At 45.5% G+C, this 25,717-nt stretch overlaps 1 protein-coding gene across 3 annotated transcripts in view; it reads right to left on the bottom strand.

Moving 5' to 3' along the window:
- Nucleotides 1-6,338: 6,338 nt before the first annotated feature.
- The window catches only part of SLC25A48 (solute carrier family 25 member 48), a 39,663-nt gene continuing 20,284 nt past the window's right edge, over nucleotides 6,339-25,717 (bottom strand). Inside the window, exons 5-8 of one of the 3 annotated variants that reach the window (XM_031449080.2) lie at nucleotides 21,858-22,115; nucleotides 19,418-19,551; nucleotides 12,357-12,486; nucleotides 6,339-9,249 (exon numbers count right to left, since the gene is read on the bottom strand). In XM_031449080.2, coding sequence (XP_031304940.1) covers nucleotides 12,364-12,486; nucleotides 19,418-19,551; nucleotides 21,858-22,115 — 515 coding nt within the window. In that variant the 3' untranslated portion in view covers nucleotides 6,339-9,249; nucleotides 12,357-12,363. Of the gene's footprint in view, nucleotides 9,250-12,356; nucleotides 12,487-18,221; nucleotides 19,220-19,417; nucleotides 19,552-21,857; nucleotides 22,116-25,717 lie in introns of those variants that run through there. The other 2 variants (XM_031449081.2, XM_064484294.1) reach the window with 2 other exon arrangements.

Below are 25,717 nucleotides of genomic sequence, written 5' to 3'. Positions count from 1 at the left end.
TGCACCATTTTACACTTTCCCCCAGCAATGTATGAGGGTTCCAATTTCTCCACTTCATTTTCATCACGTGTTATTATCTGTCTTTTTGATTATAGCCATCCCAGTGGGTGTAAGGTGGTAACTGGTTGTAGCTTCGATGGGCATTTCCCTGATAACTAGTGATGTATCTTCTCCAGTGCTCACTGGCCACTTGTGTATCTTCTCTGGAGAATATCTATTCAAATCCTTTGCCCATTTTTCAATTGAGTTATTTTCCTTTTTATAGTTGAGTTGTAAGAGTTCTTTGTATCTTCTGGATAAAAATTCGTTATCTGATACAGGATTTGCAAAGATTTTCTCCCATTTTGTGGGTTGTCTTTTTTCTTTTCCCCATGGTATTGGTAACACAAAAGTTTTCTGTTTTTTTTTTTAATTAAAGTATAGCAGGTTTACAATGTTGTATCAATTTCTGGTGTACAGTATAGTGACTCAGTTATATACATATATATTCCTTTTCATATTCTTTTTCATTACAGATTACTACAAGATATTGAATATAGTTCTCTGTGCTATATAGAAGAAACTTGTTGTTTACTTATTTTATATATAGTAGTTAGTATCTGCTAATCCTGAACTCCCACATTATCCCTCCACCCCTCTTCCCCGCTGGTAACCAAAAGTTTGTTTTCTATGTTGTGAGTCTGGTTCTGTTTTGTAAATAAATTCATTTGTATCATTTTTTTAGATTCCACATATAAGTGATATATGGTATTTTTCTTTCTCTTTCCGACTTACTTCACTTAGTATGACAATCTTCAGGTCCATCCATGTTGCTACAAATAGCATGATTTTATTATTTTTTATGGCTGAGTAATAGTCTATTGTATAAATATACCACAACTTCTTTAGCCAGTCAACTGTCAATGGACATTTAGATTGCTTCCATATCTTGGCTATTGTAAATAGTGCTGCTATAAACACTGGGGTGCACATATCTTTTCAAATTAGGGTTTCCTCTGGATATATGCCCAGGAGTGGGATTGCTGGGTCACATGGTAAATCTATTTTTAGTTTTTTAAGGAATCTCCATACTATTTTCCACAGTGGCTGCACTAAACTGCATTCCCACCAGCAGTGTAGGAGGGTTGCCTTTTGTCCACACCCTCTCCAGCATTTATCCTTTGTGGACTTTTTTTTTCTTTCTTTCTTTAAACCTTTTTTTTTTTTTTTTGAGCTATAGTCATTTTACAATGTTGTGTCAAATTCCAGTGTAGAGCACAATTTTTCAGTTATACATGAATATACATACATTCATTGTCACAATTTTTCAGTTATACATGAATATACGTACATTCATTGTCACATTCTTTCACTGTGAGCCACCACAAGATCCTGTATATATTTCCCTGTGCTACACAGTACAATCTTGTTTATCTGTTCTACATTTTGAAATCCCAGTCCCCACCCCTGGTCCCCCTGGCAACCACAAGTTTGTATTCTATGTCTATGAGTCTGTTTCTGTTTTGTATTTGTTTTTTTATTTTTAGATTCTGCATATGAGCGATCTCATACGGTATTTTTCTTTCTCTTTCCGGTTTACTTCACTTAGAATGACATTCTCCAGTAACATCCATGTTGCTGCAAATGGTGTCATGTTGTCGGTTTTTATGGCTGAATAGTATTCCATTGTATAAATATACCACATCTTCTTTATCCAGTGTGGACTTTTTTAATGATGGGCATTCTGACTGGTAGGAGGTGATAGGTACCTCATTGTAGTTTTGATTTGCATTTCTCTGATAATTAGCGACACTGAGCATTTTCCCATGTGCGTATTGGCCATTTGTACATCTTCACTGGAGAAATGCTTGTTTAGGTCTTCTGGCCATTTTTGGATTGGGTTTTTTTTTTTTTTTTTTTTTTTTTTTACTGAGTTGTATAAGCTGTTTGCATATCCTGGAAATTAAGCCCTTGTCAGTCGCATCATTTGCAAATATTTTCTCCCATTGTGTAGGCTGTCTTTCTGTTTTGTTTAGTTTTCTTTGCTGTGCAAAAGTTTGTAAGTTTAATTAGGTCCCATTTGTTTATTTTTGCTCTTATTTCTATTGCCTAGGTAGACTGCCCTAGGAGAACATTGCTAAGATTTATGCCAGAGAATGTTTTGCCTATGTTTTCTCCTAAAAAGGTTTATATTGTCTTCTCTTATGTTTAAGTCTTTAAGCCATTTTGAGTTTATCTTTGTGCGTGGTGTGAGGGAGTGTTCTCACTTTGCTGATTTACATGTGGCTGTCCAGCTTTCCCAACACAACTTCCTGAAGATACTTTCTTTTCTCCATTGTATATTCTTGCCTCCTTTGTTAACGATTAATCGACTGTAGCTGTATGGGTTTATTTCTGGGCTTTCTATTCTGTTTCATTGATCCATATGTCTGATTTTTGTGCCAATACCACACTGTTTTGATTACTGTAGCTCTGCAGTATTATCTGAAGTCTGGGAGGGTTATTCCTCCAGCTTTGTTCTTTTTCTTCAGTATTGCTTTGGTGATTCTGGGTCTTTTGTGATTCTATATAAATTTTAGGATTATTTGTTCTATTTCTGTGAAAAATGTCCTGGGTAATTTGATAGGGATTGCATTAAACCTATAGATTGCTTTTGGGAGTATGGCCAGTTTACCAGTATTGATTTTTCCAGTCCAAGAGCATAGGATATTGTTTCATTTCTTTAAGTCATTTTGTTTCCTTAATAAATGTTTTATAGTTTACTGCATTTAAGTCTTTCACCTTCTTATTAAGGCTTATTCCTAAGTCTTTTGGGTGGTTTTTTTTTTTATGTGCTTTTAAAAGAGATTTTTTTTTTTTTTACTTTCTTGTTTTCTTACTTTCCTTTTCTGATATTTCATTGTTAGCGTAAAGAAATGCACCATATTTCTGAATGTTAAGCTTGTATCCTGCTACCTTGCTGAATTTATTTATCAGCTCTAGTAGTTTCTGTGTGGAGTCTTTAGGGCAAAAGTTTTACACCATAGTCCAACTGATTATTTTCTATTTTGTTACTTATGCTTTTGGTATTCTAAGAAATATTTGCCTGACCCAAGGTCACAAAGACTTACTTCTATGTCTCCTTCTATGAGGTTTACAGTTTAACCTCTTACATCCAAGTTTATGATCCATCTTTGGTTAATTTTCGTATATGGTGTGTGATAAGGTTCCAGCTTCATCCTTCTGGAATGTGCATATCCAATTGTCCCAACAACTTTGTTGAAAAGACCATTCTTTCTGTATTGAATTATCTTGGCATCCATGTCAAAAACCAATTGACCATAAATGTAAGGATTTCTGGACTTTCAACTTTATCCCATTGATCTACAAGTCTACCCTTATGCCAGCACTGTGCTGTCTGTAAACTTGTAGTAGGGAAGTTTGAGCCCTCCAACTTTATTCTTCTTTATCAAAATTGTTTTGGCTATTCTGGGTCCTTCGCATTTCCATATGAATTTTAGGATTAGTTTGCTTTTTTTTTTTTTTTAATTTCTGCAAAAAAAAAAAAAGCTAGCTGGGATTTTGAGAAGGATTGAATTCAATCTGTAGGTCAATTTGGGAAGTAATGCTATGTTAACAATATTTACTCTTCTGATCCATGATATAGAAGATCTACTTATTTAGATCTTTTAAAATTTCTTTCAACAAGGTTTTGTAGTTTTCAGCGTAAAAGTCTTGCACTTCTTTTATTAAAATGTGCCTAAATATTTCATTTCTCAAATACTATTATAAATAGAATTGTTTTCTTAATTTTATTTTTGGAATGTTCATTGCTAGGGTGTAGAAATACATTGATTTTTTTGTAGGTTGATCTTATAATCTGAAACCTTGCTGAACTTGTTTATTGGTTCTACTAGGTTTTCAGTGGATTCCTTAGGATTTTCTATAAGCAAGATAATATCATCTGTAAATAGAAGTTCAGTTCTTCTCCAATTCGGATGCCTTATATTCCATTTTCTTGCCAAACTGCCCAGGGTATAACCTCCAGAACAATGTTGGATGGAAGATGCCAGAGTCTTGCTCCAGTCTTAGTAGTAGTGAATCTAACCTTTCACCAAAAGTTTGATGTTGGCTGTTGACTTTTTATAGATGTCCTTTATCAGGCTGAGGAAGCTCCCTTCTGTTCTCAGTTTGTTAAGTGTTTTTATTGCGAACAAGTACTGGAGTTTGTTTTTCTGCATCGACTGAGGTGATTGTTCTTTACATACAGACATTACTAACAGACATTAATTCTTGGCTTATGAATTTCCAAAGGTAAAGCTCCCAGCTCTAGGGAGAGGAAGTGACAACTCTACAGACTGTGGAAGGAAGTTAGAGAACAGAGATGGTAGCAGACACTGGTGAGTGCCCGGCCTCCAGCTGAGCTTCCAGGGGTGGTGGCAGAACTCCAGGGAGGGCTGAGCACCTGAGAAGAGAGGTTCCTAAGCCAAATCTCCTGTGTGCCCTGGAGATGACAATCTGAAGAGAAATTGCCTCCTGCCACCCAACACACAGTGTGGCACAGGGAGCCCCAGGAAGGTGGGCCTGTCTCAGGCCCCTGAGTCGTTCCACTGGGGAAGCCAAGGCTTTTCCCACAGGACAAAGAGGGGCGTGGACATGTCACGGAGCACGTCAAGAACAGAAGGCCTCGGGGTTGGCAGATATGGCATGCAGGGACCAAGTCATCAGGACCAAATGGGAATAAAGATGCTCCCACAGAAGCCACCTGCAGAGAAAGCCATGCCCTGGGAACAGACAGGAAGAACTCCAGGCCAGGATGGAGCATCTCCTGAGAGCCAGAAGCCTCTCCCTATACCCCAAACCCCAAGCACCTAAGTCACCCCAGGAAAGGGAAGAGAAGGAGAAAATCCTGAACTGCATTTAACTTGGAATTTCTGAGTTTTACATCTGAAAGGGCAAAATTACTTTTTCTGCCATCAGGTAGAATAGAGGCTTGGAAAAAACTAAACTTAATTAAAAAAAAAGAAAAGCTTCTTTTACCCTTTGCACACCTAAGATGTGGCTGAATCAATGGGCAAACACCAGTAAAGTATGGAATTAGCGCCAGGTACTCAGCTCAGCACAATGGCGAGTAAGATGCAGTGGCATCTTCATAACCTACAGGTGTGGAGGGAGAGACCTGGTCTGTGCTGCTGGGAGGCGGGAGGCATAAGCAGCTGGGGGTGGGTCTTGTCACTGGCAGGGGTGACTGAGCCCAGAGCACACTGGCCCCTCCCCACCCTCAGCCAGAGGTGGGAAGCAGACATCTTCTGGCTGGTTTTTCTGGCTCCAAGGTGCTCATGGGCTCGCTACTCTGCTGGACCAGATGTTTCCTGGAAACTTGTTTGAGATCAGCTTGTTAGAGAGGTGCAATGGGAGTCAGAACCCTGGAGGACTTGAATCAATGACTCATCAGACATCCTGGGCATCACAAAGGTCAATTTAGGGTCTGCATCCACCCAACCCAAGCATGCATGTCAGATGTCCACTTGTAAATCCAAAGACCTAGGAGCCAAGCATCTCCAGCAGTCAGTGTTTTCCAGGCAGAGACAAGGTCCAGGGACCACTGCCGCAGCTACCCTGTGTCACCTGAAAAACGCTAACAACCCAGACTTGGGGGAAGGCAGGCTGAAACCAGAAACAAGAGCACTCACATAGTGCCCCCTCACCTTCCTCTAACCCCTATGTTTTACGCTTCAGTTTACAAAACCACTTCAGCACTAGATTCTTACTGAAGCCCTGTAAGGTAAGTAAGGAAGGCCCACTCAGTGTGGCTACTTTACAGATGAGGAAACTGAGGCCCTGAGGGGCCAAATCTTGCCAAGATCACGCAGGTAATATTGGAACCCAAGGAACTAAAATCCAAGGCGAAGGTCTCCCTAGTCTGAAGTTTATTCCACCACAGGGAAGTAAAAGAACGATGACAACAACAGAGAGGAGTGAGACCCAGAAAACAGGAAGAGAAGTGTCACAGGGCCCAGATGTTCTCACCACTGAAGCCAAGGTCACCAGAAACCGGGACTTGCTGTGCGTTTAGCTGATCTCTGCTGCCATCTAGCGGCGACTCTACAGTTTATCAACCATGAGACCCTTTAGATGACTGATTTTTTTAGATCAGTTCTCAAGGGGATCCCTGGGGTCAAAACTATTTTCATATGACACTAAGATGTTATCTGCCCTTTTCAGTCTCATTTTCTCACAAATGTAAAATGGAGTTTCCCAAAAACTACATGGCAAGTGATATCACAACAGATTGAAAGCAGAAGCAAATACAGAATCCAACAGTCATCTGTTTAAACCGGACACTGGGAGATTTGCAAAATGGTAAAACAGTACAACTCTTCTCATTACTTAGTTTTATTTGGAAAAAAATTATTATTTTCATTAAAATACGCTATTATTTAACATAATAGATTTATTATAAATTAACAAATATTTTTAAAATTCTCAGTTTTAATTTTTGTAAATGTTATAATCTATATAAACAAAAGCTCCTTGAGGCCCTCCATCATTTAAAAGACCGGTGTGGAGAACCTCTTTTGTAGCATAATGGTTACTGGTGCTCTTTTCACCATCTCCAATAAGGTAAAAGGGCACGTCTGAAGTTCCTCAAGTGCAGGATGCTGACACCAAAATTTGTGCTTCGTGTGGAATTCTTTTCTGTCTCTGGCCTTTCTTAAAAGAGGACTTCCATTTGTAAAGACATTCCTGACGCTGATACAGAGTCGATGCCTGTGCTAAGCTCCCCAAGGGCAGGGTCTCTGCCATGGTCACCCAGCACCTCACACAAGCACTGGGCACAGTTGAGTCAGAGTCAACACATGTGTTTTTGGTCGAATGAAAGAAAGGCTATGATGTGTGGATTAAGAAAAATCCCCACACTGCTGGCCCCAAGTATTCCACAAGATAACCTCCAGCAGGAGAATCTAAGAGGAAGAGGGGCTGTTGCTGGCTGGCGCCTCCCAATACTGGGTCAGGGTCCAGTGCCTTCTTTAAGATTGAGTTGCATCCTTTTCCAGCCCAGGTGTTTGTGTGTGTGTGTGTGTGTGTGTAGAAAGTGTGCTGCAGGGTGTGTATAATCAGCACGGGGAGTGGGGGGGGAGCAGGGCAGGGTGTGCAGAGGAAGGGCTGTTACTCAGAGCCTGGTTGAGGTTGGCCAGTGCAGCAGAGCCAGCAGGAGCCTGAGAAACAAGTTCTCAGCACAGAAGCTGTGCTTGCATTTTTAAAAATTATAAAAGCCATATATGCTCACTGTAAGAACTGAAGCACTATAGTGGTACACTGAGAAATCACCATCAACATCAAAGTCAAAACTGAAAGCCTTTCCCCAATCTCATATTCCCCAAATAGCCACAACTAAGATTGGTGTGCACCCTTCTAGATTCTTTTCAATATCTATATAATTATGCATATTTAGAATATACTTATATAAAAATTTATTTTTTTAATGAGTAACTTCACACATACTATTCTGCCACTTCATTTTCCCACTTAACATACTGCCAACACAGTATTTCCATTTCCACTTAGCTCTTTCTATCACCGAGAGGAGCCCAGAAGAGAACCTGGGGGGGCTGTTTGTTGCTGGGTCTCACCCTCCTCAGGAGCATCCGGCAGGAGACCCCAGCCAGCCTTGCGAATATAGCACTACCTCCAAACAAACAGGCAACCAGGACCAGCACCAGGAAATGGTCTAGTGGAGGAGGGCTTAAGAAACCCGTTCAGGAGTGTGTCATAGAGAAGACTTTGGGTTCACCTGGGTTCACCTGGGTAGGACTAGATGTCAGTCAGCATCTCTTCACCAGTATCCACAGTGCCTTACCCATCAACGCATATGGACCTGTCTCTCCTGTCAGCAGAACCGTCTCTAATACCCCAGAATGGAAGAACCGCAGGGGACCCCCATGGCTGTCCCCAACACCACAGATAGCGTCTGCATAGAGTGAACGCTCAGAAATGTCTGATGACCAAAGGAAGATGCAGGTGGGATGGGGCGTTTAGACAGCAGCCTGCAGAGCTGCCCGGGGACCCCACGGTGCCGGGGCAGGAAAGGGGAAAGAGACCGTACTGAGGGCTGCATTGCAAGGAGGGAACCCTTGGCTACAGTAACAGGATGAACTGAGGAGACTGAACGCTTTCAGCTTTGTGCCAGAGCCATGCTTTGTCTTGGTGCCAGGTCTGCTGGGGTGGGGGCTTTTCAGAGACACGTTCCAAATCACTCAAAGAGGGTGGGAGGCGGTGGAGAAATTAGGGAAGACCCTTTCAAGGAGGGAAAAAAGGGTAGGAGGAATCTAAGGATATTTCCCAACCAGGATCCAAGCCAAGAATGGCAAAGGGATTCATCAGACTGGCTGCTGGTGGCATCCCAGGGCACTGTGTTGAGAAGGATTCTGAAGCTACATTCAGCTCAGTGGGAAAGGGCTGTATGACTGATTAGGGGCATTTGCTGTGGGAGTGACATCATGGGCACGTACCACAGAACCACAGAACAACCACTTCCCCACGGGGTTCCAATGAGAAGTAAAACTGAGATGAATGACATCATAAAGGAAATCAGACCACGGACAGAGAGTTTGTTTTGTTCTGTTTTGCTCTCCACGTGAAAATAAGGCCCAGGGAGCGCCCACCCCACCTGCGCTCAATGCTGCCACCCTAGAGGCGCTGTACCAGCCGGTGCCACCGTTTGGGCAGGGAAACCTACAAGGCTTCCTCGCCTTCTGCTGTCCTTTTCAACCACTGTGCCCTCCCTGCCCACCTTCGGGAGCTGGGAATAAAGAAGTGAGGATGCCACCCTGAGTTCCTCTCACCTGCATGCAGTGGGCTCTTCTCTGGGCTGGTGACATCTACGAGGGTCTAACAGAGGGAAGAATGAGGGTGGCCAGTCTCCTGGAAGCCAGGCAGAAGCATCTGATACAGAATGTTTTTATATGGAAACTCAGAGACAACGTCGACTCCTCCGTGAATCCCCAGCGAGTTTACAGCAGTCGCAGGTGCAGGGTCTATCTCCTCCCGCTTGTTACCAGGGGCCAGTGAGGATCTGACACAGATGGTGATGGCTCCACGGTCGGCCCCAGGCAGCAGCTCAGGGCTCCGGCCTGCAGGTGAGGAACAGAGTGCTTGCAGATAGGAAAGAAGGTATTCCGAGGGGAGCATGGATAACTGAGGGTTGGAGGGGAGACCTTCTTTCTCTTCAGTTAATTCCCCACTGCATCAGCTGTAGCGGAAGGAGGCCCTGGTCAGGTGATCCTGGCGCTGGGGGGAAGGAGGAAAGATAAGACTTTCATCTAACTGTTACCAGTCAGCAAGATCTAGGAGTCAAACAATCCATCTGGAAACTGTTTTTGTGAAGCAAACTTGGCAGAGTATTACTGTGAGAACAGACTGGGGAGAGGCTAGGATGATGGTAAATGTCCAATAAAAGACATTATAAGAAAACCGTATCTTCTTGCCTTGAAAATGAGTTTTCCTGAAGTGAAGACAAGCAATGAAGTTTGAAGGTCACGGCAGAGAGCAGACCAGTATCACTCCAGGAAGGTTCTGGGAGCAGGGGATCGTGGCGGGCAGGGAGGGATGGTGCAGGTGAATTCACAGGCCTCGGACGAGCCTACGAGCTGACCATGCACAGCGGCTGGGACCCCACTTCTACCACCGAAAGTCACCTTCCTCGTACTCATTCTGGTTTCTCCATGTGAACCAGTAAAACTAACCACATCACAAAACAACCACCTTACGTGGTGTTTACTGGGTTTCGGATGGTCCTTGGGTCACTCATATGTGTGAACTGGGAGAGAAAGGAAGCATGAGAGGGGAGTGTTCTTCCTCCACGGGAGTTTGTGGGAGCGGGGGTACAGCTCGGTATCTGGTGGTTGGAAGGAGGCTGGAGCTGCTTTGAACTGGATTCTGCTCCCTGCAGACAACTGGAAACAATTCCATGCCATTCCCACCACCTGCAGCTAGACAACATCCTAGGACTTCTTAGGAACCAGAGGGATTTCTACTTCTCTCATTGCCTCATCCCACTCTGTCCTCAGTCTAGGCTAAGAGGCTGACACTGGCTGCCATGTCTTCAAAGAGCGGGTGGTACTGCTGCTTAGAGCACGTCCGGCCCAAGATCTCAGTGTTACTTGGTAAATTCAGATTCCAAACTTGTTAAAGGGGCCTGGTATTCTTGGGTTAGAGCAGGAAGTTGAACTCCCTGGGGAGGCTGGTTCAAGATGAGGCTCCAGAAAAGTCACTGGAAACCCCCACCTCCACCTGAGAGGCACCAGCCCCCTCCCCATCCCAGCAGAGGGAAAGCAGGCAGGCATCTATGCTCTTTGTCCTCCAGAACACCTTCAGAAGGAAAAGCTTCCAACTGGGGCGGTCACTGCTCAAAGGCCAAGTCCAGGACAATCAGGACTGGGCTTGCTAGAAACGTCTTCCTCCCTCCTGAAGTTGCCAATCACCAGGGTGGTCACAAGTGGCAAGGTGCCATGGCTCAGGCAGGCATCCATCTACCCTGGGATCTGTGGAGCCTTGGCATTAAAACCACCTTGCGGCTGAAGATTTAATGATATGGAAAAATGGCCCTGAACTATTCAAAGGGAGGAGTAAGTTATAAAATATTGTGTAAAGTAGGATCCCATTTGGGGGATAAAAAAGTTAGAAGAATAGTAACAAGGTCATGGGATTACAGGTATTTTTCTTTTTCTTTTTTCTCTCTGTTTATTTGTATTTTCTTTTTTTTTTTTCCTACAATAAAAATGCACTGATTTTATGACAGGATTTTTTGTAAAAGTCACTTTCATTTATTAAAAGGGGGAAGTAGCCCATATCTGAGCACAGCTTTAAAAACCAGACAACTTTTCTTCCCTGTCTTGGACATAACCCAATACCGTGACTCTTCACCCAGGATGTTTAATTATGCAAAATGTGTTGCTAACCTTTTCCTTTTGTAAGAGAGGGACAAAAGCCAGGAAAGCTGTGAATGTGGATGCTTTAGTAAAAAGCTAAAGTATTTGATTTAAAGCCAGCGTCTAGGGCTGGGCCTGGGCTCACTCTCATCAGCCTGCTCCATCCTGTCCTGCTCCTGGGTCTAGGGTCTGGCCCCATCCATGCTGCCTAGCAGGGCTCTGATGCCCCAGGGGAGGGAGCAGGGAGGCTTGCTAGACCTTCCTGATGAGAATCTGCAGTCACCACAGCTGAAGCAAAATGGTTTCTTGTTGACTAGAAAATTCAGTGACTTACCTTTTATCTTTTGAGCTCTACAGATAACTAGTTTGAGGCTTTAGAAAGACAAACAAGGGAGAAGAGGAGGAACTGAGGGGATATTGGAAGTTGATCATCCCTCTACTCAACGATGTTTCTTAGTGGCCATTTTTGTACCAGGCTTTGTCTGAGGCACTAAGGATACAGGGGTTAAAAAAAAGTCCCAGTTCTCCTGGAACCGTCACGCTGGCTGGGGAGTGAAGAAAGCTGGCAGGCAGTTAGGATGCAGAGGGATATGGTAGGGGCTGAGGAGCGGCTGTGGGAGGGAGCCTAGAGCAGGAGCACCTCCTCCTGGCTCACACATCAGGGTAGGCTTCTTGGGGGAGGAGACTTCTAGACCAAGATCTACATGACAAAGAGGAGCTGCTGAGGCCAAGGACAAGGGTGAGGGGGGAGGCCTGAGAAGAGGGCATCTGGCTGGGTCAGCATGCACAAAGACCCAGAGTGAGGATGGTATGTTTAGGATGCTAGTGAGGACAAGGCTGTTAAGGAGTGACACTTAACCTAGTGGGCAATGAGGAGCCACTGAGGGCACTGGAGCAAGGGGGTCACTTGCTCAGTTCTGTTTTTAAATGCCCCGGCTGTGGCTGCGGTGACCTTTCTACAATGAGAAAGGGAAAAGGAGAGCGTTCGGGAGGCAGGGATGGTCGCAGAGGCTGTCCTCTAGAGCTCTGGGAGCCTGTTGGTGGCTCTCAGACTCAGGTTCTGAGTTCAGCAGCAAGGTGGGGAGATGCTGCCTGTGTAACAGCAGGTGGGCACCCTGGTTCGAGTCCTCACTCTTGAGCCTAGGTTATTGAATTTGGACAGTGAAGCTAAATGCACTTCTCTCCAAGGGCTGTTGAAACTGCTGAGTAGAAACGGATAGGAGAGCTCACTACAAACAGGTAAGTTCTGTGCCGACCTCAGTTACTAAGCACTCAGCTCACCACCAGTCACAGGTGGCCATTTCAGAAGGACTTTCTGACAAGAAGGATGCCAATTCTAGCCCAGAATTAACACAGATTAAAGAGGAAAGAAATGACAGGTTATTTCAGAAAGCCACACCATTTTCATGGCCAAGAGAGACTCAAGCTCCAAGAGGGCACAACTGGCTGGGAAGGCGGTGCACTGACCTGGCGCTCATGGGCTGGTCACCACGTGGTCCCCGCGGATCGCCTGCAGCGAGAGCTCGTAGCCCAGGAACATGGCCGCGCTCATGGGGAAGCCCCGCACGGCATTGACCGTGATGCCTCTGAAAAACACCTTTGGCGGGAGGCGGCGTTACCGCAGGGCACCCTCTGCCGAGCGGCCACTGAGGCCAGAGAAAGGGCTGACGATGCTGCCCACACACGCGGGCACCCTGTCCCAGGCTGGACCCTACAGAGCCCAAAAGGCCATCCAGGCGGAAACCCTCCGAGACACCCCAGCCACGCCCCCGCGCTCACCCACGTCACTTCTCGCGGGGTTTCCCTTCCCAGGGCCCATACGCATGCGCTAGATACGATGCGCCACCTGTTTGAGTCCCACAAATTGCCGTTCTCTCGCGCGGGTACAGGCGCACACGCACACACGTGTGATTCTTGGGACTGGAAGTCAGAGCTCCACACACTTTGCCATGGTAGGCAGAGGACCTGGCCGTGACAGGGCTTCAGAGGACGTCCCCAGAGGGGCAGGGTTGGGGGGAACCCAAGCCGTGCTCAAGACAACAGACGTGGAGTCCAGGCACAGCTTTGCCAGTTAGTAACTGTGTTACTTGGGCAAATGGCAAAGTCTCTAGAACTCAATTTTCCCACCTGTAAAATGGGGGTAATACTACTACTGACCTCATACAGTTGTTGAGGGAATAAAGGTGATGTTGCTTTTAAAAACATTTTCACAGTCCCTGCCATGCAGTAACCACTTGTTAACTGTTGACAATCACACCACTATCCTTAACATCAATAGTCACCAATTCATACAGAGTAGCACTCCACCTCGGTCATTAGATGAGTGCTGAGGGGTATTAATACAAGTGGCCTGCACTGACCAGGTGCTAAACCCCACCTTTAATATAAGAAGACTATCTGTCTTCACCCCTAGGGAATATGGTAAGATGCTTCCCTTCCACCCTGAACCTTCCCATCTGGTGCTGGGTAGACACTGACCTATGTGATGTGGTTCCAGCCCCTGGGAAGTTTATAACCTATTAGGGGAGATAAGCCCTATTCAGGAGTAATTACAGTGTAACCTAGAACTTGATGAGAACAAATAAAGGACTTGGTGAAGGGTGGGGTGGGGAGGAGCTGTGATTAAATGTCTTCTCTGGAAAGAGATCACACATCTGAAGACAAATTGCTACCCAAATGTGAACTGCCTGATAAGTGTCAGGTATAAGATAGAAACCTGCTAACTGGCTCCTGTATAATTTACTGTTCACTGACAATGTGGTACTGTAATTTTAAGAAGGTAGAAATCCAGCCCCTTGCATGTCCCCAGTTTCCTCAGTTGTTGGACACTCTGGTGTCACAGTAGGAGCAGGCTACTGTCATGGGGCAGGACCTGAGCTGACATCCCTTCAGGAGAGGGAAGAGAAGGGGAGGGAATGACCTCAGTGAACTTTCAGGGAAGGGAGCTGGCCAGGATCCCCAGAGGTCAGCCAAACCCTGGAGTGATTCAGGTAGGGGGCAAGTGGGCTCCTTGTAACATCAGTACTCCTCTCTAATGTCTAACCTTTCTGGAATTCCACAGGTTCACCCAGGGTGACTGAATAACAGCAAGGAACTAGGTCAGGCTCTGAGAGGAAAATTCCATGCTGGGTGCACACAGAAGCTCTCGTGTGCACCTGGGTTTGGCGCTGCAAGGCCAGGCAAGCCAGGCAGGGCCCAGCTTGGCGTGTGATCCTCCTCTCTCATAGTGCTGGGCCATGCAGGAGCTGTGGGCCACCTCAGACAGCCAGAGGTGACTTCCCTCCCAGAGTGGCCTGCTCTGCTGTGAGGCCCAAAGATGCCAAACAAAGTGCTTTTACCCTGTCTTTTGGAACACAAAACATTAGACCGAGTCTTCATGAAGCCTAATGGCTCCCCACTGCCCAAGGTCAAGACCATACTCTTCCCTGGCCTGCCAGGACCCACACACTCTGTCCCTACACTTTCTCTAAGCTGCTTCTTCAACTTGACACTCTGGACAGTATATTGACCTGTCATTCTTCCTAAGGGGCCAGCTTTCTCCCACCACTGAGCCTCTGCTGGTCCCCTTTACTCGAATGCTCCCCAGACCCAGCTACACCCTCTGGTAGCCCTGCCAGGGCCACCCCGGGTAGTATTATGGCCCCTTGCCTTCTGTGCACTCAGTATCTCTGCCTCACAACACTTCTCACACCATCCTTTAATCACCTGTGACTTGTCTATCTTCTTATTAATAGTCCCAGTCAGGGTAGTGAGAGCAGGGCTGTGTGTGTGACTTACCTTTGAATCTCCAGCACCTGCACTGTGCTTGGCCTAGAGGACCCTCTACACATGGTACTAAATGAATCAGTGGATGGATGGCTGGATGGCTGGATGAATAAACTCCTTGATGTGAAAAAGAATGGTCTCTGAGCTGACAGAGTCCCGGTGGTGGCTATGGTAGTGAGGGATTCCTGGAGTGGAGGGAGGTCTCCAAACCCTCCAAATGGCAGACCAAAGAGCAACCAACCCTGGTGCCTCAGGAGGCTTGTCTACTTAACAGATATTCCTCTCCATCCCTCCTAGGAGTCAACCAGTCTCACCCCACTGTCACAGACCCCTTCACAACAGTCACCTCTGTAGAGCAAAAGGACATCAAGTCACTCCTCCAGCCTCCTTATTTCAGATGACAACTCTCCAAGTGTGAGCCATAACCCACGTGGCACAGGACGGTCCTCACAGCAGGCAGAGAATGGATCCAAAACTACCTTGTCTTTCTTCCATTCTGACTTGGGGATGCCCCCAAAGTCCAAGGATGTCTAGTTTCCCTATCATAAAGGCTGCTTTACTGAATAATCACAGAGTTACAAGGGGCTACTAAAATTAGGCACCATTGTCACTATTTCACTCCTTTACTATCACTGAGTTCTCCCATAGAACAGTGGGAACAGGTTGCAGTAAGACTGTTTGGGAGTGGGCACTCCACGTAGCCAGCACCCATGGGGACTGGAGACATCCCTCGGCCCTGCTGCTGGTGGGAATCTGTGAGATAACCCAACTTTCCAGGGCTGCGTGGGATTTTTTTCTCTTTGTTCAAGTTTGTATTTATATGAGACAATGGATGTTTGCTAAATATATTGTGGTAATAATTTCATGATATGTGTAAGTCAAATCATTATGCTATACACCTTAAACATCTACAGTGCTATCTGTCAGTTATCTCAACAAAACTGGGAAAAAAGACAGGTGAGACTCCTAGGAAGATGGCAGAGTAGGAATCTGTCTCTGCACCTAGACAGCTATTACACTGACATAATCTGTCAGATGTATATTAGATGTTCTAATTATATTAGAACTCTGGAGTTTATGGAAGGGTTTGGGCAGTGGTTAATTTTGGTCAATCTCAGCTCTTAGCATAGTAGCAGCTACCATCCCCTATCCCAAGCCCTTTGGAAGGCAGTTGTGCACATGTTCCTGGAACAATCTCCACACAGCCTGTGGGAGCCAGTGTGGGCAATGAGAACCTTGTCCTCCAAATACTGAACATCTGTTTTCTGGTCACTGGTTGCTGTTTCTGATCACAAAGTGCAAAGAGGAGGGCAGTCATTTTTGTTTAACCTCTTACCGTTTTGCAAGCCCTTCTCCTCTGGCTGAAGTGACTTCCAGGGAATTTAAATGGATGGTGCCCCTTTCCCCTCCCTTCATTTTTCTCTTTTTCCTCTTTTGGGAGCCAGACATTAAAGACTAGCATATTCCAAACCAACTGCATAATTGGGGAAAATTAGAAGGTGTCTGTGCATGTGCAGGGAAAGGCATAGGTTCGGAAAAGACCTGAGAAAACCTTAAGTTTACACCTTGAGTTGATCTTTGGGATGGAGAAAGCCTACAACAACAACAAAAACAATAAAAATAAAATCTACTGAAAAAGAGGGAAAATCTAATTTCCATAGTTACCAGATTATTAGATTCAAATGTCTTGTTTTCAACAACAAAAAAAATCACAAGGCATATAAAGAAACAGGCAAGTATGGTCTATTCAAAGAAAACTCAACAATTTCCCTCCAAAAGACCTGATAGCATATCTACTTGACAAAGACTTTAAAACATCCTTCTTAGATTCTTGAAAAACTAAAAACAGATGTGGAGAAGGTAAAAAAAATGATATGTGAACAAAATGGAAATATTAATAAATAAATAGGAAACCCAGAAAGAAATCAAACAGAAATTCTGGAGCTGAGAAGTATGGAATGAAAAACTGAAAAAATTCACTAGAAGGATACAATGATTTATTAGAGCAGGCAGAAAAAAGAATTAGCAAACTTTGAATATAAGACTGTGGAAATTATTGAGTCTGAGGTACAGAAAGAAAAAACATCAAAGAAAAGTGAACAGAGCCTAAGGGACTTGTGGGAAACTATACATATTATAAGAGTCCAAGAAGGAGAAGAGATAGGGGGCAGAGAGAATATCTGAAGTAACAACGGCTGAAAACTTTCCAAATTTGATGAAAGATGTAACTATAAACATCAAAGAAGGTCAATGAACTCCAAGTGAGATGAACTCAGAGACCTATACCAACACACATTATAATAGACTTTTGAAAGGCAAAGAGAGAATCTTGAAAGCAGTAAGAGAGAAGTGACTCATTACACACAAAGGTTCCTCAAAAGACTTTCAGCAGATTACTCAACAGAAACTTTAGAGACCAGAGGGCAATGGGCTAATACATTCAAAGTGCTAACAGGAAAAAAAAAAAAAACCTGTCAACCAAGAATCTTATAACCAGAAAAACTATCTTTTAAAACTGAGGGAGAAATTAAGACATTCCCAGATAAACAAAAGCTGAGAGAATTCATTTACCACTAGATCTACCCTGCAAAATATGCTCAAGGGAGTCCTGCAGGTTGAAATACAATCAGTAGACAGTAACTTGAAGCTGTATGAAGAAATAAAGATCTCAGTAAAAGTAAATATATGGGGAGAGTGACATCAGTATTATGGCAGCACGAGACGGCCCATGTTTTGTCCCCACTTCAACAACAAAAATTCAGCATCCATCCATGAACAAAAGTGCCTCTGTGGGAGTTGTGGATCCAGCACCACACACCAAGGGGCCCAATAGGAGTCATGTCCTCCTGTGCATCAGGTAATAGGCAGCAGATCCTCTGTACTGGCAGTAAAAACTGCAGTGGCCTGTGAACTGGTCCCAGCCACCCTTGGCTGTAGCCCAGGAGCACCTGGGGAACACTGACTTGGATAGTCACACACAGATGAGAGAGTGTGGAAGTCCAGATTTCCAGAGGAGAAGTTCCAGTACCCCACTGGAGAAGAAAGAAAGAAGGAAAGAAGGAAAGAAAGAAGGAAAGAAGGAAAGAAAGAAAGAAAGAAAGGGAGGAAGGAAAGAAAGAAGGAAAGAAAGAAAGAGGGAGGAAGGAAAGAAAGAAGGAAAGGAAGGAAGGAAGGAAGGAAGGAAGGAAGGAAGGAAGGAAGGAAGAAAGAAAGAAAGAAAGAAAGAAAGAAAGAAAGAAAGAAAGAAAAAGAAAAGGAAAGAAAGAAAGAAAGAAAAGAAGGAAAGAAAGAATGAAAGAAAAGAAGGAAAGAAAGAAAGAAGGAAGGAAAGAAAGAAAGAAAGAAAAGAAGGAAAGAAAGAAAGAAAGAAGGAAGGAAAGAAAGAAAGAAAGAAAGAAAGAAAGAAAGAAAGAAAAAGAAAGAAGGGAAGAAAGAAAAAGAAAGAAGGGAAGGAAGGAAGGAAGAAAGAAAGAAAGAAAGAAAAAGAAAAGAAGGAAAGAAAGAAAGAAAAGAAGGAAAGAAAGAAGGAAGGAAGGAAAGAAAGAAAGAAAGAAAGAAAGAAAGAAAGAAAGAAAGGAAGAAAGGAAGGAAGGAAGGAAGAAAGAAAAAGAAGGGAAGAAAGAAAAAGAAAGAAGGGAAGGAAGGAAGGAAGGAAGGAAGGAAGGAAGGAAGGAAGGAAGGAAGGAAGGAAGGAAGGAAGGAAAAGAAAACGCATTTGGATGCACTGGAGCGGGCAGTTATACTAACTGGAGGGCTTGTGATGAGGCAGCCATGTGAGAAAAGATCCAGAGCTCAGTAGTAACATTAATACTATTAAAACTACTACCACTACTATGTGAAAGATAAATGGTTAACTCTTTCCAAAAGCGTATGTGTTATGCATTAAACTGCACACTAATTTAATTTAACCTACAAATATCCCTGCTGTTCATGGTAGGGATGATTATTATCACTGGAGAAACTGAAGCCCAGAGAGGTGAAGCTTGCCTGGATTCCCCAGCTCACAAGTAGCCAGGCCTGGCTTTGAACACAAGTCTGCTGACTATAGAGGCATGCCAAGAAAGGTGGGGCCCATTCAAGGAAGAGCAAGCATGAGGGTGCTAGGGGGTGTCATGGGAGACAAGACAGATGGGGATGAATTCATTTAGAACCCTGGACACCAGATGTGGAAATCTGATCTTCATTCTGGGACAGCTTAGAGTCAAGAAGAGGCTTGGGTTGAGGACCAGCCCTTCGAGTTCCAGGAGGAGAAAAGAGGAGAAGGGAGACAAGGCCAGGCTGGAAGCTGCCTCAATAGCTGAGACCAGAGATGATTGGACTGGCATGGGTTGGAAAGCAGAAGCCAGATCAAGGAACTGGAACTTAAGAGATGTGATGACCACCACAGAGGTGGTTCTGTGACTTCTCACTTGGAGGAGGGGAGAGGGTGAGACACTGAGCAGGGAGTGAGGAAGGAGCTTCCAGCCTACCTGATGAGGAGGAAAGCTTTGGTGACACAGATAGCAGGAGGGGTCTGCCAGGCACCAGCTAAGTGACCTCGGGTTGGTTACCAGTCCTCCCTGAACCTGTCAGGTGGAGAGTACACCCAATTCTTCTACCAGCCCAAAGCAAGGTCTGGAATAGACAAGGCTTTCTTGTAGTGCTTGATTAAGTGGTAACGACCAGGACCTCAATTCCCTTCTCCGTAATCTCATAGCCCCCAGATGTCTGACCCTGACTTCCAGGGACTGACACTGACCCCACACGAGTGCTTTGGGGCTTACTTTAAGACCTTCCTTCTGGTAACTCTGGGAGATACAGTCCAGGACACCTTTGTATTTGTTCACATAAACCCCATCAGCTTGCAGTCGACTCTTCACAACATCCATAGGAGTTGCTGTCCCCCAAGAAATTGCTCCTGTAAAGAGAGAGACAAGTAGGTATCAGGGGCTGGTTGGGGTTTGCAGGGGACCTGGCTCCCTGCAGATTTCTGCCGTTCGAAGGCTGGACAAGCTGCTGGGGAACGTGGAAAGAGCTCAGGGTCAGGACCTATGAATGGGGCCCTAATCATCCCTCGCCACTTGCTGTGAGACTCTGCAGAAGTCTCCTGCCTCCTCGGGGCCTTGGGTTTGTCATCTATAAAATGGGCCAGCAGTACCTATCTGGGGGTGCTGTGAGGACAAATAAACTGAAGCACGTGCAGCATTTAGCACCGTGCCAGACCCACAGCCAGTGTTTCCTAAGTGGAAGCCTTTATTAGCAGCTTTTACTGGGGGAACAGGAACAGGAACAGGCCCTACAGTGCTTTGTAGCATCTTTCTGAGCACACGAGAGGGAGCCCAGGGTGAGGCCTGAGGCTGGAGGCTGGCAGCTCTCCACAGGCAAGATTTACTCTGAACATGGAAATGCGAAACAAACACTTGCAGGTAGACTGCTTGCCAAGGAAGCGCCAGCCTAGGGATGGCAGAGAAGACCAGGGGCAGCTCTTTAAAAAGCTCTTATCTTTCCCAGTGATGTGGAATAGAAGCCTTGGGACCAGGTGTCACTGGGTTATCCTCATTGGAAAAGCCCAGGCGCCCCGGTTTGAGAACTTTTGTGACTTTAAAGGACTCTAAGAAAACAACACCAGGTTATTGTGTAAACACAGACATTAGCACATTCTTTGATGGGGAGAGAAAAACAGACTGATGCCAAAGTCCAAGGCAGCTGGTTTGCAAGGTTTTGTAACTGCTGCGCAGCAGCTCCCAAAAGAGGCCCTAGCCTGTCCCAGCCCTCTGCCCATCCCGGCCTCCTGTCCCGGTCCTCTGGGGACCCTCTGGACCTCTCCTCCCTCCTGCCACTTTCCCTGAAGTTGGCCCACAGGCTGCCCTCGCACACACTCTTGTTTCTCAGCCCACGGGCGAGAGAATTACAAAACCAGGTTTGCCTGCCAGGCCACACATACCTGCTCTTATCAGAAATGAGAGCAGCTGGGATGTTGCTCTAATTCTCCGCTAATGAGTGCTTACTGGGAGCCGGTACAGGCCAGGTCTCAGGCACGTGATGGAAGGGAAAACACTGGGGTTTGGTGGCTAAGATGTGGGCTTTGTTACATGTTTGCTAAGATTCAAGCACAGTTGCTCATGGTGATGAGGAGGAGGAATGACAATTTTCTTCTCTCTAGCCGATCTTTCCCAACAAACATGCCATGCTGTCAGCCTTCTTAAGAAGCAATCCTCTCTTGACTTCTGTACCCCTCTCTGGCTATAGCTGCAGTTCTCTCTTCCCCATTACAGCACGGCCAAATCCTTCGGGTGAAGGGTTGTGTGTACTTGGGCTCTCTAATTTCTTTCATCCCATTCTCTCTTGATCCTACTTCAGTTAGGTTTTCACACCCTTTTTGTCATCAAAATGGTTCTTGTCAAAGTCCCTGATGACCTACGCACTGCTTAACCCAAGCGGCAGCAATAGCAGTGCAAAGGCCCTGTGGTGGGGAGAGAGCAGCACACTCAAGCTGCAGCAGAGACCACTGTGGTTGGAGCAGAGCAAGTAAGGGGGCAGTTGCAGAAAATGAATGCAGAAGAGTAATAGGCAGAGGGCCCTGAAACCATTGCAGGGTCATTGACTTTTACTCTAAGTGAAATGGGGATGCAGCTGGGTTCTGAGTAGGGAGGTTATAGCTGGACCCCCAGTTCAGGGTCACAAAATGACTAAGTGTGGATTTGAACCTGGATCTTTCTGACTGCAGAGTCCCAGCTATAGTGTCTGCACTAGCTGTGTGACCTTGGGTTGGTAACTTAATCTCTTTGAAGCTGAATTTTCTCATCTGAAAAATGGGGAGACTGATTCCTACCTCATGGAGCTAATGAAATCCTCACATGAGAAAAGTTTGTAGGGTGCCAACATTCAACAAAGGTGGATTGTGTTAACAGATTTTCTTTTCAAAGCTCAGTGATACCTGGAACAATGTGAGTCATAAAATATATCTTCCAACTGAAAGCTTAATGCGTCCCAATAGGGACTCAGAGGGAAGTGGATGGGAGGAAGAGAGGGGACCGACCCCATTCTGAGCCCTTCCTCTGCATGGTTAGGTCTGGCACCTAACAGGTATTGAACAAAGTATTGTGGGATGAGTGGCTGGGTGAATCCTGCCCTTCCCTGGGGCTGAGAAGGGCACGGTAGGCTCCCCAGCTGTCTCTCGGTGGTGGTCAGCACAGGGTCAGGGATCAGCCACACTGTCCTTACCTGCCATGCCGCCTGCCAGCCACACAGCACAGGGGCTGGGGCCTGCATGGGCATCAGGCGTGATCCAATCACTCAGGAACACATAGGGGATGAAGTAGAGGCAGTAGCCCGGGACGTCCCTCAGCAGCATGGCACTGGCGCCCCGGTACAGCCCTGCCAGGCCTTCGGTTCTCACGATGGTTGCGATGCAATGCACAGGCCCTTGATAGGCTGGCTGCTCCCCAAGAGCTGCCACCCGGGGCTTCACTCCAAGGCTGGCTGCAAGGACAGGGTGAAAAGATGGCAAGTGACCTGGGGTCAAGAGCCAGGCCATTCTCTGGCACTGGAGTCAGTCCAGCCCATTGACAGTTCCCATTCAAGTCACCAGTTGATTTTTACCAAACCTTCTGACCTTCTTGGCAGCTCAGATGCAGATTCTGAAGTCCCAACAGGGAGCCCCTGCCAGCATGTGCAGCCAGATGAGAGACAGTCCCAGCCAGGAGATAAAGCAACCAATGCCTTAGAATACCCCAAGGTTCCTGGTCAGCCATCACTATGTCCTTCTGCAGGACATTCTGTGTGACTGCAGAATGTCTAAGATCAAATATGATGAGCCAAACCCAGCTCCTTCTTGAAGCAGAAGCTCGAAAATCCAACACACTCGTGTGTGTGTGTGTGTGTGTGTGTGTGTGTGTGTGTGTGTGTGTGTGTGTGTGTGTTTGTGTGTGTGTCTGTACTTGGGCACAGCGTGGTGAAAAAAAAGTATATGAGACAACCCAGATTGTCCTAGTTCCAAATCCTGGCCCTGCTTACCAATTTTCTGACCTTGGTAGGTATCTTTTCTGCCTGTGTTTTCTTACCTTTAAAAAGAGGACCGACCAATACTGTATTGTATACTTGAAAGTTGCTAAGAAAGTAGATGTTAAATGTTCTACACACACACACACACACACACACACACACACACAAAGTGGTAACTATGTGAAGTGATTGATTTATTAAATAACCATATCTCAGTAATAATTTCACTGTACATACACACATCAAATCATCACATTGTGAGCCTTAAACTTACACAGTGTTATATGTCAAGTGTATCTCAATAAAGCTGGAAAATTATATTTTTTAAATAAAAACAAGAACAGACGGTTGTGAGTATCCATAAGGTAATACCCATAAAGAGCTCAGCATGGTGCTAGGAACACTGTAGGGGTGCACTAAGTTGTCACCAGATGATACTGAGACCGAGCTGATTGGTGTGAATCAGGTGCAGGATGCACTGGCTGGCGGGCTGGACATGTTCTCACTCACTCCAGCCCTGGCCAGGCTGTGCCCTGGAACAGCTGTAGGGCAGCACCGGTGCCCCTGGCCCCTCAGAGTCCTAGGGCACAGGGGCTGTCTCCTTGTCTGACCTCTGGGTTCTTTGCTGACAGATCATGGGTTATTATGTCAGTAGCTTCTTCTCAGGATGTATGTAACCAGCAAGTAGTGACTCAGTCTCTCCCTCTAATCCTTCCACCTGGCTCCCTCCATCTCTGCCTCTGATGCTCACCTAGTCTGCTACGGACCCTTTAGCACAGCTTTAACTTGTAGCCAGAGACCTCTTAGTCCCACTGCAGGTCAAGTGTATTCGTATTCTCAACTTTCCCTTCTTGAAGAACTAACATGACATGACCAGGACTGAGACAGAATGAAGCGTGCCTGTGATCACATGCCCATTTTGCCACCTGGGTTTAATTCCATGTAAGCATCCTCTCAACTGGGTTTTGCATACAGGCTGTATTAAAGACCTGCTGGCTAAAAGACAGACCACTTCCATTATATAGTTGAACTTCCAAGTCCCCACAATAGCCCCAGCTTGACCAGATGAAGGTCAGAGGATAATACTAAGCTTCATGATGCCACAATCCAAGCTGGACTTTTTAAGAGTAAAGTACAACCTGTCCTTTTCACTCATCCCAGAAGGAGACGAGGCCAAGGGGGGAGGTTTCTATTTGCTCGGGAAGTATGCCTGAAGAAACGAACCCTCTATTTACTTTCTGCGTCGGGGGAAGAGGGGCATCATGGCCATGTGCATTAGGCCAACTACAGCGTGGGCGGGAGGCTGAGTCCCGTTCACCTGTACAGTGGATCCTGCAGGCAGTGAGCAGGGGTGGTGGCCACTTTTGGGGGCACAGGGGCCTCTGAGCTCAGAGCAAGATCAGACATTATGGTCTTTGAGAGCCCAGTGGGAGGTCACTGAACACCCCTTCCTCTCCCAAATCCACTATGATACAGCCAGGGTCATCCTGGGAAATTCTGACATTAGACCAAACAGATATAATTGTCCCAACATATAAACCTTGCCTGGGCCATGCTCATGTTGAAGTAACAGTGACCTATCCCAGGAGCCAAGGTTTTCACAAATCAACTATGGGTTTGATGTAGCTTTCAGAAGTTACTGATTGTAGGAGAGTGTCCTGATAACATTCTGCTTGTTTGGAGGTACAGATGTTGAAAAAACTACTTGTCCAAACTCCAACTGGCTTTGTCAATAAAAACCTATACTTTTTTCCTTTTCTTTTCAGGATAAGCAAGAAGGAAATTCTCTCACACCCTCTCAAGGTTGTAACATTCAGCAATCTATCTTTTATTGCCTGAAAATGACCCACTTATGACTATTACTGCAATGTAATTGTCATGGAACTGGTGGCCAGGGCTTTCTAGACATAAGTTGATAATGTGAAGCCCTTGGAACGCCTTCCAGCTCCCTCATTCCGCAATATTTTTTAAAAAACTTTTTATTTGGAAATTTCAATTTTTTTTTAAAAGTGCAAAAAAGGAAGAACACATTGACCCAGATTCACCTACTTTTACCTCATTTGTTTTCTGGTTTGTACGCTGTCTCCCTCCCTCCCCCACCCCCTTCTCACTGAAACGTGCGTATGCAATTAAACTGAACAGATGCCACTGTCCCAGTGCAAAAACTTGGCCTGGGCCGTGTTCATCTCCAGGTAATAGTGACCTGACGTGGAGTCAAGGTTTTCATGAATCAGCCGTGGGTTTGAAGTGGCTTTCAGGAATCACTGATACAAGGAGAACGTCTGATAAAACTGGAAAAAGGCCTGCCAGACCATAAACTGGCTTTGTCATCAAGCCCCAAACCAGAACCAAACCTGTGCTTTCAGTCTTTTTTTCCCCAAGATAAGCAATAAGGAAATTCTTTTTCACATACATACATACATCATTTTGTTTTCCAAGCCATTTCAGGGTGAATTACATACAAAAAGGCCCTTTACCCCTAAATACTTCAGTCTGTGTTTCCTAAGAATCAGGATGCTATCTTACAGGCCGTAGGGCAGTTGCTGGCTTCATAATCTACGTGGACAATACTTGTGTCTAAGGCACTGCCTGTGCTCACACTGTCACATGATCTCATCGTGACCTTTAGAGTGATCCTCCCCCGCCCGGGGACAGGATCCAGTCTATCAGGTATTGTATTTAGGTGTCCTGTCTCTTTAGCTTCCTTTCGTCTAGAGCATTTCCACAGCCTTTCTTTGTTTTTTATGACAGGGACTATTTTTAAGAGTACACCAACCCCCTTCTTGTTAATTGAACGTTCCTTACCTGGGCTTTGTTGAATGTGTCCTTGCTGTTACACTAAGACGATGCCTTCTTGGCTGGACCTCTTCTCCACTCTGTTCTTAAGTCTCACCTCTTTTCCCAGGAGGACCATCACTCTCAAGAGCCCCTGTCTTCTCTGGCCCCCCCACACTTGTTTTTCTTACTTTGTTTTTAACTGAGGTATAATTTACAATCTATCAAACGTGTAGCTTGTAAGTGCACAGTTGGTGAGTTTTGACCGTGGCATGCACCAGTCACCACATCCTACTGAGAAAATG

Source organism: Camelus dromedarius, chromosome 3 (assembly GCF_036321535.1).
Source record: "Camelus dromedarius isolate mCamDro1 chromosome 3, mCamDro1.pat, whole genome shotgun sequence".
NCBI classification, from domain to species: Eukaryota; Metazoa; Chordata; class Mammalia; order Artiodactyla; family Camelidae; genus Camelus; species Camelus dromedarius.
Note: the sequence above shows the minus strand (reverse complement) of the source record. Positions and strands in the feature narration are given on the sequence as shown.